At 38.5% G+C, this 21,122-nt stretch overlaps 1 protein-coding gene across 4 annotated transcripts in view; it reads right to left on the reverse strand.

Annotated features, from left to right (window-relative positions):
- LOC124594768 (mucin-12-like) overlaps window positions 1-19,561 on the reverse strand; it is a 100,788-nt gene extending 81,227 nt beyond the window's left edge. Inside the window, exon 1 of one of the 4 annotated variants that reach the window (XM_047133162.1) lies at window positions 19,191-19,561. In XM_047133162.1, coding sequence (XP_046989118.1) covers window positions 19,191-19,331 — 141 coding nt within the window. In that variant the 5' untranslated portion in view covers window positions 19,332-19,561. The remainder of the gene's footprint in view (window positions 1-19,190) is intronic. The other 3 variants (XM_047133161.1, XM_047133163.1, XM_047133164.1) reach the window with 3 other exon arrangements.
- Window positions 19,562-21,122: the final 1,561 nt, after the last annotated feature.

Here is a 21,122-nt window from a genome sequence, read left to right on the forward strand (position 1 = left end):
CAGATAAGACACACCTAGTACAATATAGCAGAGCGCCTCTGCAGAGCTTGGGGACTATGACAGGCATAGAAGACTGAAGTATCTGGTCTGTCTGCGAAACATGGTCTAGTGTACCCGATAGTACAGTATTGTCAGGAAAAATTGAAGTAATGGTCTAGTCAACAATTTTAATCCACACGGAAAGTTCAGTTTACACTCCAAAGCAAAAATGGAATTTCATCAGGCCTCTAATCTGTACATGAAAACGAGGTACCTCAGGTCAGCAGACTTTTGCTGAGTACCATTAGAAACTCGATAATCTGTTAATCAGTACGATCTATTCTGATCCGAAGGACAAATGTATTATTGTCATTGTTTTTAAGTCCAGAGACTGGTTTGATGCAGCTCTCCACATTAATCTATCCTGTGCAAATCTCTCCATAACTACTGCAACCTATATTCATCTGAACCTCCTTACTGTATTCATGTCCAGGTCTCCCTCTACAATTTTTAACCCAACCCTACCCCCTTTTGCCCCCCCCCCCCCCGCCACAAACTCCCTTCCATTACCAAATCTTCTATTTCTTGATGCCTCAGAAGGTGTCATATCAATTGATCCCTTCTTTTAGTCAAGTTGTGACATAAAATTCTTTTTTCCCCAATTCAGTTCAGTACCTTCTGATAGTCCCCCATTCGGATCTCCGGGCGGGGACTACTCAAGAGGATGTCGTTATCAGGAGAAAGAAAACTGGCGTTCTACGGATCGGAGCGTGGAATGTCAGGTCCCTTAATCGGGCAAGTAGGTTAGAAAATTTAAAAAGGGAAATGTATAGGTTAAAGTTAGATATTGTGGGAATTAGTGAAGTTCGGTGGCACGAGGAACAAGACTTCTGGTCAGGTGACTACAGGGTTGTAAACACAAAGTCAAATAGGGGTAATGCAGGAGTAGGTTTAATAATGAATAGGAAAATAGGAATTCGGGTAAGCTACTACAAACAGCATAGTGAACGCATTATTGTGGCCAAGATAGATACGAAGCCCACACCTACTACAGTAGTAAAAGTTTATATGCCAACTACCTCTGCAGATGACGAAGAAATTGAAGAAATGTATGATGAAATAAAAGAAATTATTCAGATAGTGAAGGGAGACGAACATTTAATAGTCATGGGTGACTGGAATTCGAGTGTAGGAAAAGGGAGAGAAGGAAACGTAGTAGGTGAATATGGATTGGGGCTAAGAAATGAAAGAGGAAGCCGCCTGATAGAATTTTGCACAGAGCACAACTTAATCATAGCTAACACTTGGTTTAAGAATCATGATAGAAGGTTGTATACATGGAAGAACCCTGGAGATACTAAAAGGTATCAGATAGATTATATAATGGTAAGACAGAGATTTAGGAACCAGGTTTTAAACTGTAAGACATTTCCAGGGGCAGATGTGGACTCTGACCACAATCTATTGGTTATGACCTGTAGATTAAAACTGAAGAAACTGCGAAAAGGTGGGAATTTAAGGAGATGGGACCTAGATAAACTGAAAGAACCAGAGGTTGTACAGAGTTTCAGGGAGAGCATAAGGGAACAATTGAAAGGAATGGGGGAAAGAAATACAGTAGAAGAAGAATGGGTAGCTCTGAGGATGAAGTAGTGAAGGCAGCAGACGATCAAGTAGGTAAAAAGAAGAGGGTTAGTAGAAATCCTTGGGTAACAGAAGAAATATTGAATTTAATTGATGAAAGGAGAAAATATAAAAATGCAGTAAATGAAGCAGGCAAAAAGGAATACAAACGTCTCAAAAATGATATCGACAGGAAGTGCAAAATGGCTAAGCAGGGATGGCTAGAGGACAAATGTAAGGATGTAGAGGCTTATCTCACTAGGGGTAAGATAGATACTGCCTACAGGAAAATTAGAGAGACCTTTGGAGATAAAAGAACCACATGTATGAACATCAAGAGCTCAGATGGAAACCCAGTTCTAAGCAAAGAAGGGAAAGCAGAAAGGTGGAAGGAGTATAGAGGGTCTATACAAGGGCGATGCACTTGAGGACAATATTATGGAAATGGAAGAGGATTTAGATGAAGATGAAATGGGAGATACGATACTGCATGAAGAGTTTGACAGAGCACTGAAGGACCTGAGTCGAAACAAGGCCCCCCGGAGTAGACAACATTTCATTGGAACTACTGACGGCCTTGGGAGAGCCAGTCCTGACAAAACTCTACCATCTGGTGAGCAAGATGTATGAAACAGGCGAAACACCCTCAGACTTCAAGAAGAATATAATAATTCCAATCCCAAAGAAAGCAGGTGTTGACAGATGTGAAAATTATCGAACAATCAGTTTAATAAGTCACAGCTGCAAAGTACTACTACGAATTCTTTACAAACGAATGGAAAAACTAGTAGAAGCTGACCTCGGGGAAGATCAGTTTGGATTCCGTAGAAATACTGGAACACGTGAGGCAATACTGACCTTACGACTTATCTTAGAAGAAAGATTAAGAAAAGGTAAACCTATGTTTCTAGCATTTGTAGACTTAGAGAAAGCTTTTGACAATGTTGACTGGAATACTCTCTTTCAAATTCTAAAGGTGGCAGGGGTAAAATACAGGGAGCGAAAGGCTATTTACAACTTGTACAGAAACCAGATGGCAGTTATAAGAGTTGAGGGACATGAAAGGGAAGCAGTGGTTGGGAAGGGAGTGAGACAGGGTTGTAGCCTCTCCCCGATGTTATTCAATCTCTATATTGAGCAAGCAGTAAAGGAAACAAAAGAAAAATTTGGAGTAGGTATTAAAATCCATGGAGAAGAAATAAAAACTTTGAGGTTCGCCGATGACATTGTAATTCTGTCAGAGACAGCAAAGGACTTGGAAGAGCAGTTGAACGGAATGGATGGTGTCTTGAAGGGAGGATATAAGATGAACATCAACAAAAGCAATACGAGGATAATGGAATGTAGTCGAGTTAAGTCGGGTGATGCTGAGGGTATTAGATTAGGAAATGAGACACTTAAAGTAGTAAAGGAGTTTTGCTATTTGGGGAGCAAAATAACTGATGATGGACGAAGAGGATATAAAATGTAGACTGGCAATGGCAAGGAAATCGTTTCTGAAGAAGAGAAATTTGTTAACATCGAGTATAGATTTAAGTGTCAGGAAGTTATTTCTGAAAGTATTTGTATGGAGTGTAGCCATGTATGGAAGTGAAACATGGACAGTAAATAGTTTGGACAAGAAGAGAATAGAAGCTTTTGAAATGTGGTGCTACAGAAGAATGCTGAAGATTAGATGGGTAGATCACATAACTAATGAGGAAGTATTGAATAGGATTGGGGAGAAGAGAAGTTTGTGGCACAACTTGACCAGAAGAAGGGATCGGTTGGTAGGACATGTTCTGAGGCATCAAGCGATCACCAATTTAGTATTGGAGGGCAGCGTGGAGGGTAAAAATCATAGGGGGAGACCAAGAGATGAATACACTAAGCAGATTCAGAAGGATGTAGGTTGCAGTAGGTACAGGATAGAGTAGCATGGAGAGCTGCATCAAACCAGTCTCAGGACTGAAGACCACAACAACCACCACCTTCTGATTAGTGACTCAGTGTAATCGTACAATCTTCAGCATTCTTCTGTAGCAGCACATTTAAAAAGCTTGCATTCTCTTCTTGCCTGAACTGCATATCATCCACGCTTCTCTCCTGTACAAGACTACACTCGAGACAAATACCTTCAGAAAAGACATCCTAATAGTTAAATTTATATTCAATGTTAATACATCTCTCTTTTTCCCAAAATGCTTGTCTTGCTATTGCCAGCATGCATTTTATATTTTCTCTACTTCAACAATCATCAGTTATTTTGATGCCCATATAGCAAAAAGTCATCTACCACTTTTAGTGTTTCATTTCCTAATCTCATACCCTCAGCCTTGCCTGATTTAATTCAACTACATTCCATTCTTCTGAACTTCATTCAGCTAACTGAGACACCAAAGTGTGGAAGATAATAGGAAGAGTTGGATGGGGGCGTTTATTGGAACTGTGCCATTTAGCTGCTACTTTTTTTTTTACATATTTTTTTCTCTTTTTTCAGTTCTTTTTTTAATTACAATGTGACTAACCCCACATGCAGTAGCAAGGACTACACAATACATATTTTGAATGCAAGCAAAAATCTTTACAAGCTGATACTTAATTTGCAATTTGCAACAAAAAGGTGTATATATGTCCCCTTGCTCGGAAAATCGATGAAATAAATTCTGAACCCTTCGGTGATGCTAGTAATATGAAAACAAAATTTCAAAACATCAACAAACAGGTCCACAGACAAATTTTTACTGACAACCTAGTACGACATAGTAAGATAACAAACGCCAACACTAATACAACCACACAATCAGGTATACAACAATTACAGTGGTAAATCCACATAGTCAAGTATAAACCATTGCATAAAGTTGGAAATAAAAACAACTAAGTACAACAGGCAAGATAATAAAGTTCAACATAAAACCACACAGTCAGGTATAAAACCATTACATGGGATCGGACATGAATTGAGGTGCATCTGCCTTTGATCTCATGGTATTGAAGCTCAAAATTCAAAACAAAGACCATATAATGTATTTATAAAAGCTGTAAATTATCATACATAAATGTACAGCTTTTTTCCCATTCTGGAACTCCTCTCTTTTACCTACCAAAACACGAGTGTAGAGCAGGTATCCACAATAGATCATTAAGATATTAATGTAAGAGCATATTTCTGACAGAACTTCAAAATAATGTTTCACCCTCAAACAACAGCTTCATGGGTATAAAAATGAGCATGTCAAATGTTGTAAAACGAAGTTCCTACGGGATATTGACCATGAATCCAACATACACCACTCTCATGTTAGTTACCTAACTCCAAAAAAAAAAAACTGATAATTTTCTTGTGTCAAGTCTAATACAGACATGTAAATTAAGACTACCAACCAAATTAATGGACCAAATGAATGGATACTTGTCACATTAAGAAACCCAGTGAAGCGTAGTACTGTAAAGTGTAATGCTAATCTAGCTTGTCATAACATACTTGATACCAGCATATATGAAACTGGCATTGGGGGTGGGAGGAGTAGGGGTTGAGCAAGGAAAGAGGATGAGGGGAGGTTGGGAGGGGGGGTGGAGGAGGAAAGGAGACCCAACTTTAAAGCCGACACTGTGAATGTACTGACAGCTGTGAAGATAAGTGAAAGTAATCGGCACACTGGCTCGCAGAAGTGATGAGTGCAACATGAGTAATTATATACACTTAATCAGCTTCTTCCTGATCTTTAATTTCCTTGACTATTGCTTGTTTCAGAGATAAACTACAATTTAGTCTCAATCTCATCTCAAGCACTGTTTCCCTTTCATGCCCTTAGACTCATGTAACTGCTGTCTGGTTTCTGTTCAAGTTGTAAATGAGCTTTTCGTCCTTGTATTTTATCCATGCTAACTTCAAAATTTCAAAGTGTGTAATCAGTTAACCCTGTCAAAAGTTTTCTCTAAATCTATAAATGCTGTTTATATAGTTTTGCCTTTCTTCAACCTGCATTCTAAGGTAAGATGTAGGACCAGTATTTCCTAGTATGCTGATATAATTTTCCAGAACGCAAACTAATTTTGACAAGGACAGCTCCTGACTGTTTTTCCATTCTTCTGAAAATTATTTGTATCAGTTTTTGCCAATCATACTCACACCTGTCAACATCTGCCTTCTTTGGAAATGGAATTATTACATACTTCTTGAAGTCTTGTGGAATTTTCCCCATGTCATACATCTTGCACACCAAGTGGAATAATTCTGTTACGGCTGGCTCTCACAGGGATATCAATAATTCTGTGGAAATGTCATTTACTCCAGAGCCATTGTTCCCACTTAGGTCTTTCAGTGCTCTACCAAATTCTTTTTGCAGTATTATATCCCCATCTCATCCTCTTCACCTATTTCATCATTTATTTCTATAACATTTTAATCAAATCTGTCTCCATTCCACCTTTCTGTTTTCCCTTCTTTGCTTTGTACTGGCTTATCATCTGAGCTCTTGATATTAATGCACCTGCTTCTCTTTTCTCCAGAGGTGTCTCTAATTTTGCTATAAATAGCATCTGCCTTTCCCCTAATCATGCATGTTCGTACAGCCTTGCATTTGTCCTCCAGCTACTCCTACTTAACCATTTTGCTTTTTCTATAAATCTCATTTTTGAGCTATCTATATTCCCTTTTGTCTGTTTCAGATGCTGCACTTCTATATTTCTACATCTCATCAATTAAATTATGTGATCCTACACTGATTTCACTATTTCACCTCTCAAAGTGATCCATTGGTCTTCTACCATATTCCTTACTCGTGGTGCAGTAAAATTTTGCCAACTGCTCTCTCTGTAGCTCTCAACATCCTCTGGTTCTTTCAATTTATCCAGTCCCATCTACTTAATCTTCTAGCGAGCGCATTGGCTTATAAATTACGCCAAATGCAAAATAAGGTAATTTTATGCCAAATGCAAAACAAGTTTAATTTTTACAAGTTTAGATTCTTTGTTGGGTCTGGGAAACAGCTATTCCTTCATTACTGCTTCGGCTACAATGCTGATATATTGTGTCCACTATCAAACACCTGTATTGTGGCTTGAGAAGTTTGAAAGCAAGTGTGTCACATTTGATGTAGGTAACATAGTATCGGCTGGTAAAATGAGGCTAAGACATGATCTCTAAATATCACAGTGCATTCTCATATAGGATTCTAACTCAATAAAATGTTGGCTATATCAACGAGATAAAGCAGTAAGCATTCAAGACCTCAGAAAATTAATAATTGACATCATTACAAAAATGAAACAATCAGATGTGTTGATATAGGAGACAAATATACAAGCAAACAAACCATTCTTAAAACATCCATCATCTGTATACAACATTTTATATTCAACATCATTACATAGTAACTTGTCAATCATAAAAGTACTATGTACACTTATGCAAGTAGGTCCAGCAGTAAGTGACTGACTCAAAGTTGTGGGTGAACTGACATCTATGCGTGCTCACATAGGTCAACAAGGAAATACACATAAGCCAAAAGGTGGCGCACACAGACACAGTTAAAAAAACAGTTCAAGAACAGGCCAAAAAAGAAATATAAAATATGAAAAGAAATAAGAAGATAATTAACATGTAACATCAAAATCTCGATAGTTAGGCCTGGAATTAACGTATCTTTGACTGTTATTGGCATTGTTGTGAACTATACCAAAAATGTTAACTGAATATTAAACATTCCACATACAATGTAAATTTATTTCATTTTTGGTCCATGTCATGGTTATATTCATAAGTGATATCACATTCTAGATATTCAAAATGTTTATCTGCCCTGAAATGCCATCACTTCATTTTATCTACCGGCAATGTTAGGTTGTAATTTGAAGCTATCTGCTGCAATTTATAGACTTCCTTCTGAAGGTCATCTTCGTTCTCTGCAATCAGAGTTAGGTCACCTGTATATAAAATACACGTCTAGTGCCACGATCTACAAAACTTTTCATCTGCTTGAAGTGTGTTGGAGAAATACATCATCATTGTTGTACCCACTTGTTTGTGTTCACTGACTTCGTTGTTATGTTTCCCATACATGTAACAATTTCGGTGTTTGTATAATGAAATGAAATGATCATATGGCATTGCTGGCCGAGAGGTCCCATTCGGGTTCGGCCGCCAAGTGAAGTCTTATTTCAGTTGGTGCACATTGGGCGATTTGCAGATGATGATGAGGAAGAAATGATGATGAGAACAACACAACACCCAGTCCCTGAGCAGAGAAAATCTCCACCTCGACCGGGAATCGAACCCAGGTCCAGTGCATGGGAGGCAAGCAAGTTACCACCCAGCTAAGCAGGCGGACAGGTGTTTGTATATAGATTCTTAATAGCATTTATGAGGTGAGATGGGTAACCTCGTTCAGTCATGATATTCCATAGAATTTCTTTACTCATATTATCAAACGCTTACTCAAAAGGAATAGCAGTACCAACCCATACTTGTGGAACTGAAGCATTGAGAACAAGACACCAAGACAGTAGAATACAGGCTCAAGAAATGGGATTTCTAAGGAGAGTGGGAGGAGTTACAAGGGAAAATCAAAAAAGAAATGAAGATATAAGGAAATATTTAGGTATAAAAACCCACATGAAAACATAAAGAAAAACAGGAGAAAATGGAACTTGTAGACCGTGTGGGTAGAGAAAGATTCCCAATAAAGGCTCTAAATTATAAATGCACTAGAACAAGAAATATAGGAACCCCTGACAAGAAACGAGTACCATAATACGCAACTTGCCAAATACATGAAGTGAAGAAGAAGAAAAAGAACATAAAAAGGAAACCATGTTGTATTCAAGAGAGAGAGATATTTATCTAACTTCCAGAACTAAGATAATGACACTTCTGAGATTACCTTACCTCACAAGTGTGAATAAACAAAACCAAACAAGGGGCACTGGTGGTTCAGGAATAGAATAAACTGTGCTGTGATGAGTTTCAAGAGTTTTCTCTTCATGCTTGGGTGTTTACATTTTAATGACAAGACCACTCGGGATCAGAGAAAAGGAAATGACAAATTAACACCCATCCATGTAGCTCTGGATGAGTTCAGGGCAAATTGCAAAAAGTAAACAATACCAGTGAGTTTATCACCACAGATGAAAAACATTAGGCTTTCTGTGGATGATGCAGTTTTATTTAGTATACAAGGTGATTATAATTAAAATTGAACTTTAAAAATGCTGTAGAAATAACACCAGTGGTCAGAATGACGTCAAATTGCAATGGAATATTATCGGAGAAGGGAAAAACGTATGGCAGAAGAAAACAACAGTGTGAAAATTGATCAATAGGTTGCACTGTGTGTGTCAGAATACGTACATGAAAACACCTGTCATGTGCACAACCCACTGAAATTGGTATAAACACGCCGGGTACACAGCTTTCCCTCCTATCGTGTCTGCGACGTTCGCCATGACTGTCTCAATGCAGGATTGCACTTTGCTTGTAAAGCTGTATTGCAAGAATGATGACTATGCATGTGTCACTCTGCAGAAGTTCTGGACACTGAAGGGTTTGAATAAAGGTGTTGGTCTGATGATTGCCGTGGGACTTGAGAAAATGATTTGGAAATTTGAAGAAAGGTTCTTTCTGTGTGCAACCTGGTAGAGGGAGGAAATGAACTGATTCGACATCAGTGGAAGCAGTGGCCATAGCAATGCAGGAGGAGGTGGGTGGCAGTGTGCAAACGTGTAGTGCACAGAGAATTGCCCGAACATTAGACATACCCGTGAGGATGGTGCGAAAAATCCTACGAAATATCCTTCTTTCCTATCCATTCAAAATTACCAATGTGCAAGAGTTTCTTCCTGTTGACCTGCCAGCAAGAGAGACCTTTGCTTTAGAATTTGTTGTTCATATGGAAGTGGACAATGATTGGTCATGGAAGATTTTGTGGACAAACAAAGCCCACTTCCATCTGACAGGATATGTCAATACACAAAATTGTCAAATATGGGCAATGAAAAATCCACACATAAATCAACCAGTACCACTTCATCCTGAAAAGACCACTGTGTGGTGCGGGTTTACGGCATCATTTATCATAGGGACAAATTTTTGTGAAGAGAGAGGTGCTTCCGGTCCTGTCACCTGTACTGTCACTGGTAAGTGTTATGAGTGTCTTTTGCACAACCACATCTTTCCAACTATCCAACTGTGTGGATGGGATGATTTTTTTTATGCAAGATAGCGCACCTCTGCACATTACAAATCCAGTTAAGCAGCTGCTGAGTTGCTGTTTCAGAAATGCTAGAATTATCAACTGCCATTCCTCTACAACCTGGCCGTTCTGATCACCTGATCTTAATGTTTGTTGACTTCTGGCTGTGGGGCTACCTGAAAGATGTGTTCAGTGTCCCAATTGCAAACTTAGCTGCATTGAAGGCACACATTGCACAACACATTCTGCATGTACCCCGGAAATACTATTATCACTTGTGGAACATGCTGTTTCTCGATTTCAACTTGCAGAAAACGGTGGACAGCATACTGAACATGTTTTGTGCCAGTCACACTGAAATTAATAATCCGATTTGATTTTGATTTATGTGGTTTTTGGCCTCAGGACAGCTAAAAACTGATGTGACTGATGCTTTTTATGCGGTTTTTAGCCTCATGACAATTAAAAACCAATGTGATTGACACTTTTTTTTGCATTTTTTCACCTTAGGACAATTAAAGCTGATTCTTCCCATCCAATGTGATATGACTTTGCCGTGGTGGATGGGCTTATGTAACTAACAGCATTACACCTGTACACCCACACACACTGAGTAGTACAGTTTGTTTAACATCAAACGATCACCTCAGGCATTGTTGTACGATTCATTTGTCACTTGCAGTTGAGTACAATTAAATTATGATGCTTACAGTGCTATATATATTGCAAGATTTTGTAACTATTTATTTTTCTTATGCTACACTTCCCCCTTCCCCCCAACCATGCACCATGGACCTTGCTGTTGGTAGGGGGGCTCGAGTGCCTCAGTGATACAGATAGCCATACCGTAGGTGAAACCACAATCGAGGGGTATCTGTTGAGAGGCTAGACAAATGTATGGTTCCTGAAGAGGGGCCTTAGCATTTTCAGCAGCTGCAAGGGCAACAGTCTGGATGATACACTGATCTGGTCTTGTAACATTAATCAAAACTGCCTAGCTGAGCTGGTACTGCAAACGGCTGAAAGCAAGGGAAAACTACAGCCGTAATTTTTCCTGAGGGCATGCAGCATTACTGTAAGCTTAAATGATGATGGCATCCTCTTGGGTGAAACATTCCAGAGGTAAAATAGTCCCCCATTCGGATCTCCAGGCAGGGACTACTCAGGACATCGTTATCAGGAGAAAGAAAACTGGCGTTCTACAGATTGGAGCGTGAAATGTCAGATCCCTTAATTGGGTAAGTTGGTTAGAAAATTTAAAAAGGGAAATGGATAAATAAAAGTTAGACATAGTGGGAATTAGTGAAGTTCGGTGGCAGGAGGAACAAGACTTCTGGCACATGAATACAGGGTTATAAACACAAAATCAAATAGTGGTAGTGCAGGAGTACGTTTAGTAATGAATAAAAATATGGAGCACGGGTAAACTACTACAAACAGCATAGTGAACGAATTACTGCAGCCAAGATAGACACGAAGCCCACGCCTACCACAGTACTACAAGTTTATATGCCAACTAGCTGCGCAGATGATGAAGAGGTTTGATGAAATGTATGATGAGATAAAAGAAATTATTCAGATAGTGAAGGGAGACGAAAATTTAATAGTCATGGGGGACTGGAATTAGATAGTAGGAAAAGGAAGAGAAAGAAAAGTTGTAGGCAAATACTGAATGGGGATAAGGAATGTAAGAGGAAGCCACCTGGTAGAATTTTCACAGAGCATAAATTAATCATAGCTAACACTTGGTTTAAAAATCATGAAAGAAGGTTGTAAATGTGGTAGAGGCCTGGAGACACTGGAAGGTTTCAGATAGGTTGTATAATGGTACGGCATAGATTTAGCAACCAGGTTTTAAATTGTAAGACATTTTCAAGGGCAGATGTGGACTCTGACCACAATCTAAAGGTTACGAACTGTAGATTAAAACTGAAGAAACTGCGAAAAGGTGGGAATTTAAGGAGATGGGATCTGGATAAACTGAAAAAACCACACACTGTAGAGAGTTTCAGAGAGCACATTAGGGAAAAACTGACAAGAATGTGGGAAAGAAATACAAGAGAGGAAGAATGGGTAGCTTTGAAAGATGAAATAGTGAAGGCAGCAGAGGATCAAGTAGGTAAACAGATGAGGGCCAGTAGAAATCCTTGGGTAACAGAAGAGATATTGAATTTCATTGATGAAAGGAGAAAATAAAAAAATGCAATACACAATGCAGGCAAAAAGGAATACAAACGTCTGAAAAATGAGATTGACAGGAAGTGCAAAATGGCTAAACAGGGATGGCTAGAGGACAAATGTAAGGATGTCGAGGCATATATCACTAGGGGTAAAATAGATACTGCCTACAGGAAAATTAAAGAGACTTTTGGAGATAAGAGAACCACCTGTAAGAAAACCAAGAGCTCAGATGGAGAACCAGTTCTAAGCAAAGAAGGGAAAGCAGAGAGGTATAAGGAGTATATAGAGAGTCTATACAAGGGCAATGTACTTCAGAACAATATTATGGAAATGGAAGAGGATGTAGATGAAGATGAAATGGGAGATATGATACTGCGTGAAGAATTTGACGGAGCACTGAAAGACCTAAGTCGTAAGAAGGCCCCAGGAGTAGACAACATTCCATTAGAGCTACTGATAGCCTTGGGTGAGCCAGCCCTGGTGAACATGATGTATGAGACAGACTTCAAGAAGATTCCAATCCCAAAGAAAGCAGGTGTTGACAGGTGTGAAAATTACCGAACTATCAGTTTAAAAAGTCACAGGGACAAAATACTAACATGGATTCTTTACTGACGAATGGAAAAACTGGTAGAAGCCGACCTTGGGGACGATCAGTCTGGATACCACAGAAATGTTGGAACACATGAGGCACTACTGACCCTATGACTTATCTTAGAAGACAGATTAGAGAAAGGCAAACCTATGTTTCTAGCATTTGTAGAAATAGAGAAGGCTTTTGACAATGTTGGCTGGAATACTCTCTTTCAAATTCTGAAGGTGACAGGGATCAAATACAGGGAGCAAAAGGCTATTTACAATTTGTAAAGAAAACAGATGGCAGTTATAAGAGTCGAGGGGCATGGAATGGAAGCAGTGGTTGGGAAGGGAGTGAGACAGGGTTGTAGCCTATCCCTGATGTTATTCAATCTGTATATTGAGCAAGCTGTAAAGGAAACAAAAGAAAAATTTGGAGTAGGAATTAAAATCCATGGAGAAGAAATAAAAACTTTGAGGTTTGCCGATGACATTGCAATTCTGTCAGAGACAGCAAAAGACTTCGAAGAGCAGTTGAACAGAACGGACAGTTTCTTGAAAGGTGGCTATAAGATGAACATCAACAAAATCAAAACGAGGATAATGGAATGTAGTCAGATTAAATCAGGTGATGCTGAGGGAATTAGATTAGGAAATGAGACACTTAAAGTACTAGATGACGTTTGCTATTTGGGAGCAAAATAACTGATGATGGTCGAAGTAGAGAGGATATAAAATATAGACTGGCAATGGAAAGGAAAGTGCTTCTGAAGAAGAGAAATTTGTTAACATCAAGTATAGAGTTAAGTGTCAGGAAGTCTTTTCTGAAAGTATTTGGATGGAGTGTAGCCATGTATGGATGTGAACATGGACGATAAACAGATTGGACAAGAAGGGATTGGCTTGGGTTGTTTGGGGGAAGAGCCAAACAGCGAGGTCATTGGTCTCATCGGATTAGGGAAGGATGAGGAAGGAAGTCGGCCCTTTCAAAGGAACCATCCCGCCATTTGCCTGAAGCGATTTAGGGAAATCACGGAAAACGTAAATCAGGATGGTCAGACGTGGGAATGAACCATCGTCCTCCCGAATGCGAGTCCAGTGTGCTAGCCACTGCGCCACCTCACTCGGTAGGACAAGAAGGGAACAGAAGCTTTTGAAATGTGGTGCTACAGAAGAATGCTGAAGATTAGATGTGTAGATTACATAACAAATTAGGAGGTACTGAATAAAATTGGGGAGAAATTTGTGGCACAATTTGACTAGAAGAAGGGATCGGATGGTAGGACATGTTCTGAAGCATCAAGGGATCACCAATTTAGTATTGGAGGGAATGTGGAGGGTAAAAATCATAGAGGGAGACCAAGAGACAAATCACTAAGCAGATTCAGAAGGATGTAGGTTGCAATAGTTACTTGGAGATGAAGAAGCTTGCGCAGGATAGAGTAGCATGGGGGCTGCATCAAACCAGTCTCTGGACTGAAGACCAGAACACACACACACACTTTTTCCCTTTCTTCACTAATATTCCGTTTCAATTTGACATCATTCTGACCAGTGGTGTTATTTCTACAACAGTTTGAAAGTTTAACTTTAATTATAATCACCCTGTATATACTTATCAAACAGCAAAATATGGCATCAAAGTATTCTTATTAGCTGATATCACTCTTTTCTATACTAGCAACAAAGAAATCTACTGTGGAAAGCAATCTCCACGTCCATATGTCGTTTCCAATATGCCTACAGAAACTATCAAGAGATTGGTGACTCACATAAAGGATTCCGAAAGAAATGAGTCCATTGGCAAATTGTGCGCAAGGTAGGCTTTGCTGCTTTCACCATTAGAAAAGTGAGTGGCATGCACATGGACACTGAGAAAAAACAAAGAAAAAGGTTCACCAAGAATTTCTACGTTTTTTTTAGTCTAGAGGAGTATCATCATTTCTCTTTGGGTGCCAAAAGGATATCGGCTTGGTCTCCTTTGTTCCAAAGAAAAACAAAGCAGCGTCATTGCTCTCCACCATGCTTGATGATGTTGCAGTAGATGAAGTTATTGGGAAGCCAGATACTGTAATGGGATATAATGGAACAAAAGCTGGGGTCAATACTGTGGACCGGATATGCAGGGCTTATTCTGTCACTCACATTACGAGGAGATGGTCACGTGTGGTGCTCTATCCTCTGATGGATATGGTTGGGTTAAACTCAAAAATGTGTTGCCTCCCAGTAAACATCAGTGCCTTCCTCCAGAGATACAGAGGACCACCAAAGTGTGGACGGAGCGTGACATGTGGACAAGGAACGAATGTACTGAGAACAATAAAATGTGATTTGTGTCAGCATTTTGTATGCAAGCAGCATGTTAAGATCACTCGGATGTAAGTGAAGTGTTAACACAAAGAGTCTGAGGCAGGTGAGCAAATGTATTGCAGCTGATGAAAGGACTTAAATTGTCTGGACTTTGTTTATTACAATAAAGTTAGAAATTGTGAATCTTAACAGAAGAACATCTTTAATTTAAATAACAAAACAAAAATGCATTGTCTCATAAAATTAGGAGGCTTTTATGTATCACATATTCTTAAGCACAATTCTGCTAGAAGTATGCCTTCTACACCAAAGATAGTTAACCACAAAACTTGACATAATAGTAAAATATTACTGAATGAGGTATTCCTGAAGTACGGCTCCACTGACGTAAATGCAATGCGATAGACTAATATGAAGTACAATGTAAGTCAAGCACCAGCTAACGTATCGAATTCTGGCCTGAGATCCTGGAGTTGGTGGTCATGTGTGCATGAGGTGTGTTTGATTGTTTGTATGAATGGTGTGTGTCTCTCTTTTGCTGATGAATGCTGTGGCTGAAATCTTGATGTACGTGTCTTAAATGTGCCTGTCTGTAGCTTAACTTGTCTTCTTTACAGTAAGCGGCAACATGTCTTTTCCTACACCACTGATATTCCTACCTGGAGTTTCCATTGTTTGAGCCAAAGTTAAGTGACTTTAAATCTTTGTGAAGGCTATTCTTATTACTAGTGTTGATACAATGAACTAGGCTGTTAATTTGAAAAAAAAGATATATTCTTGATGACAAATTTTAATTAAGGAATAAACATGTCTGAGAAGTCCCCAGTTCTTTAGACAGTCCTCTGCTGGATGTTCTTGAGTTCACAGCACAAATAATTCATACTGCACATTTTTGAGCTCAAAAAACTTTAGCTTGGCTTGATGAGTTACCGCCAGAACATAGTCCCGCATGACATTATGGAATGAAAGTAAGTATAGTAAACTACCTTTTTCAATTTTATATCACCTATGTCTGACATCATTTGCATAGCAAATAGAGATTTGTTTAGGCACTTCAGAAGTTCTGTGGCATGCTCCTTCCACTTAAATTTTTTATCAAGCTGTAATCCCAAGATTTTAACACTGTCAACTTCCTCTATCTGTGCTTGTCATCATACTTTAGGCATTTAATTGCAGGAAACCTTTTACAAGTTCTGAACTCCACAGAGTATTTTTTTTTTTCAATGGTTATGAACAGAGAATTAGCTGGACACAATTTATTAATGACTATGACAATTTCATTAGCCAACCTTTCCAAGGCTATACTTGATTTAGTATCTATTGCAATGTTTGTATCATCTGGAAACAAAACAACCTTGGCACCTGGTAATGTTACTGATGAAAGGTCATTGATACATGTAAGAGATACTCAGGGCACTATGATGGAATCTCAGCAGACACCACATGTTATTGGTCCCCAGTTGGATGATGCCTCATAGCCTAATACATGTCTCTTTCCTATTGAAGGCCTTTGTTTTCTGTCAGAGATATAGGAATTGAATCATTTTGCAGCATTTCCTGTTACATCATAATTCTAATTTACTTCCAAGGATATTGTGAGTTAGACAGTCAAACACCTTTGACTGGCCACAAAATGTACCAGCAGCCTGTAACTTATAGCATATTCTCACTATATATGCAGGCAGCCTACTCAATATTGGGAACTCTTTAGAAATCTGAATTGTGACTTGGATAATATTTTCTTTGTGGTTAAATGGTGAAGAACACAACTGTATATTATCTTTTCTAAAATTTCTGAGAATGCAGGCACAAGAGAAACTGGACAGATGTTTCATGGTTTTTCTTTATCTTGTTTCTTATGCAAAGGCTTAACTTCAGCATATTTCAACCATTCTCAAAATGTTCCATTGGTAAGAGACTGGTTACATAAATAACTTAAAATGTTACTAATCTCAGAGGCACACTGTTTAATCAACTTTGCTGATATATTATCATAGAATTTTTTTTATTATTTTAACAATTTTATGGTGGACATTACTTCTACTAGTGTTATGAGGGTCACACTCGTATCATTGTAGTTATTTGTAGTGACTGATCTGAGATACTGCATGGCAGCATCTACTGAACTTGACAAACCAGCTTTTCAACAACGGTTATGAAGTGCTTACTGAAAAGTTCAGCGACACTGCACACATCTGTTACACATGTATCATTTATTCTTAATGCTGTGTGCTCCTCTTCATCTTTGATTCTAACAGTCCCTTCCTTCACTATAACCCACATTGTGTTTTTTTGTTATCTGAGTTGTGCTCTTCGAGAAGGGCTATATCTAAGCACAAACATCCTGTTTAACTCAACACAAACTCTAAGATGTCTGTCAACTCATATGGTCAGCACAAATGCCAGAACTATGTCTGATATGATGGGATGACATCTGGTCAGGTATGTGTTACTAGCAAAAACCACTGACCTTCTGAGAATGCATTGTAGCTACAAGAGGATCTGTTTACAACACAATGCAGTTGATCTCTTATGCTTGCACACAGAATAGAATCTACATGTGTGAATAAAACTTCATTCATGTCAAAGCATTTCCTCAGGATTTCCATATATCATATTCCACCAGAGTCCAGGTACACACTTAACTGAAAATGCATAGTTACAGATCTGAAGACTTTTCTGTTACCCTCAAATTATCCTCAACCCCTGTTGCATATTCAAAATAAATAATTATATGTTCATAAATGTTTAGCAGTCTTATGGCTGAAAAATTATTGACCCATTTTACTCTTCCCAATGTTCTCCAAAGTATTTAAGAGATCACAGAAGCAACAAATTACACAGTACTTAAAAGAGCATGAGCTACTGAGAAGTAATCAACAGCCAGTTTAGTTTCAAGTTCCTTGAATCATTTTGCATGATAATCGTAATGACGTGGAACGAATCATTTTGCATTCACATTGGAAATTAATTTCTAAACATTGTTACATGCTGAACTTTTGTTATTTCTAATACACAGGTGAGAGTTAGTAATTCCTACCCACCATTTTTTATACATTACTATAACAGAAATTCTTCTGTGGAATAAAGAGTTGCCAAGGATAAACTTTTTCAGCTTGTTTTCAAATTTCACTTTGCTGTCTGTCAGACCACAGTGATCAAAAATTTTTGCTGCAGTGCCATGCACCTCATTTTGTGCTAATAAAACCTTAATGTGCAGTAATGAATTTTTCCTTCTGATTGTAGTGACATACATTATTGTTTCTTCTGAACTGTAGCTGATTATTTACAACAAACTTCATGAGAGAATAAATATACTATGAAGCAATAGTCATAATGCCCAACTTCTTAAACAGATGTCTACAGGATGATTGTGGTTCAGCACCACATGTTATTCATACAGCAAGTTTTTTAGCTGTAAGGACTTTCTCTCTTGAAGATGAGTTACCCCAGAACTTTACTCCATACAACATTAGTGACTGAAAATATGCACAATATGTCAACTTACTGATTTAAAAGTCATGAAACCCCATCTACCAATTTCTACAGTTAGAAGAGACAAATAGGGTTAGAATTTGGCTTTTGGGCAAAATGACATACCGTCAATGAAACTGCGTGTTCCACACAATGCAAACCAAGTATCGTGGCGTATCCTCACTGATAACTTACGCAATGGCACATGTTCAAATCAAAGTAAAGGCAAAAAAACTACACCGTACACACCTGAATCAGCTAATCCAAAAAGTATTGTTCTAACCCTAAAATTAACTTGGTTTTTTCCCAGCTAACTCGTTCTATTCCGTAACTAATATCTGCATCCGATGTATCGTGCAAATACCCATGGAACACATCCGCCTCCGTGGCTGCGCGGCTGAGGTGGATATAAATAAAAAAATGTTTTGCACTCATAATTAAATATCGCACTTGCATGTCTTTGCTGCACACGTTTTCTGCAACACGTGGTCAAAAAAGATAGACTACTGCAGTAAAAATAAAGTACTGCACCTCTAAGTCACTGGCTCGCAATAGTATCTTATTTCGTGTTAGTAAAAACTGCACTGATATGAAAGATAAACGAGGTACTGCCGTCACACCAAACTTCATAATTGTGATGATGCCTCCTTCACCTAATTACGCACTCTTCCGTACACTCTTACCTGCTTTAGTTCCAAAATTACTTTTTCTGCTGCGGGCAGGCACTTAATTCTGAACTGCAGAGTAAGTATGCAGATGTACGACTGGTAGCAGTAAAGTGACCACTAACGATAATGTGAATTTATCAACTAACGAGATAAAAAGAACGAGATATATGAATATGTTGTATATTGCAGGCCATCCACAACTTACAATAACTGGAAGGCAAAGCCGAATCTTCTTTTGAATGAAATGCCTACTGCCATCCTTGCTGAAAACATCAACACACGACTTATCGGTCCGCGCACAAAGTCTGCACAAAAATTGTAGCAGCTCTTTCACAGATTCACCCATCTTAAATAATTTACTATTTTTCCAATGAAACGATTTAGGATACCACTAATTGATGACAACAAATACCACACTCACTACATCGCGCGTCAGCTGTATACAAACACGAATTGTTGATATTTTTGAACCGATACAGTCAAAGACATCAACATCACGTTATAGAGATATCGCAGGTAATACAAAGATTAGAGACGGAAGGCTTCCAGAGTTCAGGCTGGTTCAGGTACTATGGACCAAATTATAAGCGACATTTTCTTACTCGAATGTTTCATCAGTTTGTATTACGTAATAAATCAAGCTGTTCAAAATTTTATTCATAGATGCAATTTTCTCAGCAACTGAAATCAACCTATTTGTTCTTCGATAGCGTTCGTCACTGTTCATCATGCCCTGTCTCTGACGATAGCGAAACACGGGAAGTGACGTACTTCACAGTAGTTACCTGATCCAATTTAAGTACCATGGAGGTATTCCTACCTCCATGTGAAGTACACAACTTGCGTCGAGCTCCGGGGACGCAGAGGAATTGGCTTTGCTGATTGCCCACGTCGTGCCATGACGTCGTCTCCCACACCATCCAATCCCGATTGTTGCTACTTTCTGAAACGCGCTATTCTTTAAACGAGGCCATTTGTCGGTCGATACATTGTGTGGCTAACTCGTTATAGTACTTCACTGTTGTGTGTTCTAGGCCTATGTTTATGATGGCAGATTCCAACACGTGTTTTGTGTGCGATAAAGCGTTTCAGCTTCGAAAAACTTTATACCCGCACATCAGGAAAATGCATGATGTAGAGCCAAATACAAAGGTAAGATTAAGTGCCCACAAGACGACTGCAGCTATCCTTCAATACATCGGCTAGTTTGAGAGCACATGTGGGGAAAAAGCACACGGTTCGAACTGCGGATGAAAAGATTGTATTCCAGTCAATGGACGGTAAGAAACACCGCATAATAATAAGTTTTTACTATTCAATAGTACGAATGTTTCTGGTAAAACTACAGAATTTCGTACTTTGTGCATTCAGTAATCTGGTGCAATGTTGTACTGCTAAGTTTCTTTCAGTTCACATGAAAGGATTATTTGTATTAACGGTTTAGTCTTAGAAGACATTAAAATCACAATCATTGTAATTCACTATGAGTAATTAATAAACCTTATTTTTACTGTCCATAAATTGTGTAGAAACTTATTATTATTATTATTATTATTATTATTTTCGTATCGCTCAACGCATGGAACCCAGATTGGAATCCAGTTTCATGTGTAACAAATTTCTCTTAGCAAAAGGAACAATTTAGACATACAAATTCTGAAGCTGTGGGAAGAAATTGCTGTCACTTGTTAACTCTCGCTCCAAGAAAGAAGGTCAACACTGTGTCAGCAATGAGAAGGTGCCAGTTCAACTAACATCTAACAAACAGAACTTCAATCCAAAAAGTGTCTGGTAAACCAACCCCGGCTGAAAAGTCAAGTGTTGTTAGTGCTTTGGTGCAACCCGACAGTGAAGTGTTGAGTTTACATGTTGGCTTTGATCACACACACTCTAAGAATTAAATTTATCTGTCCTACAGTTGTGTGTGCATGTTTGTGTATCATGTTTTATAGGCCTACTGGGGAAACTCGCCAAGTAAAAAAAAAAAAAAAAAAAAAAAAAAAAAGAAAAGAAAGAGTAACGCCTCATACTCGGTACCTCAGGGTCATGTGGAAATCCGAGTGTACTTAATAAAGAAAATGTCACCGTTTGTGTGTTTCTTTTGACTTATTTATCCTATTGCATATAGTTAACAAAA

The sequence above is a fragment of the Schistocerca americana genome, chromosome 2, assembly GCF_021461395.2.
Source record: "Schistocerca americana isolate TAMUIC-IGC-003095 chromosome 2, iqSchAmer2.1, whole genome shotgun sequence".
In the NCBI taxonomy this organism is placed as follows: Eukaryota; Metazoa; Arthropoda; class Insecta; order Orthoptera; family Acrididae; genus Schistocerca; species Schistocerca americana.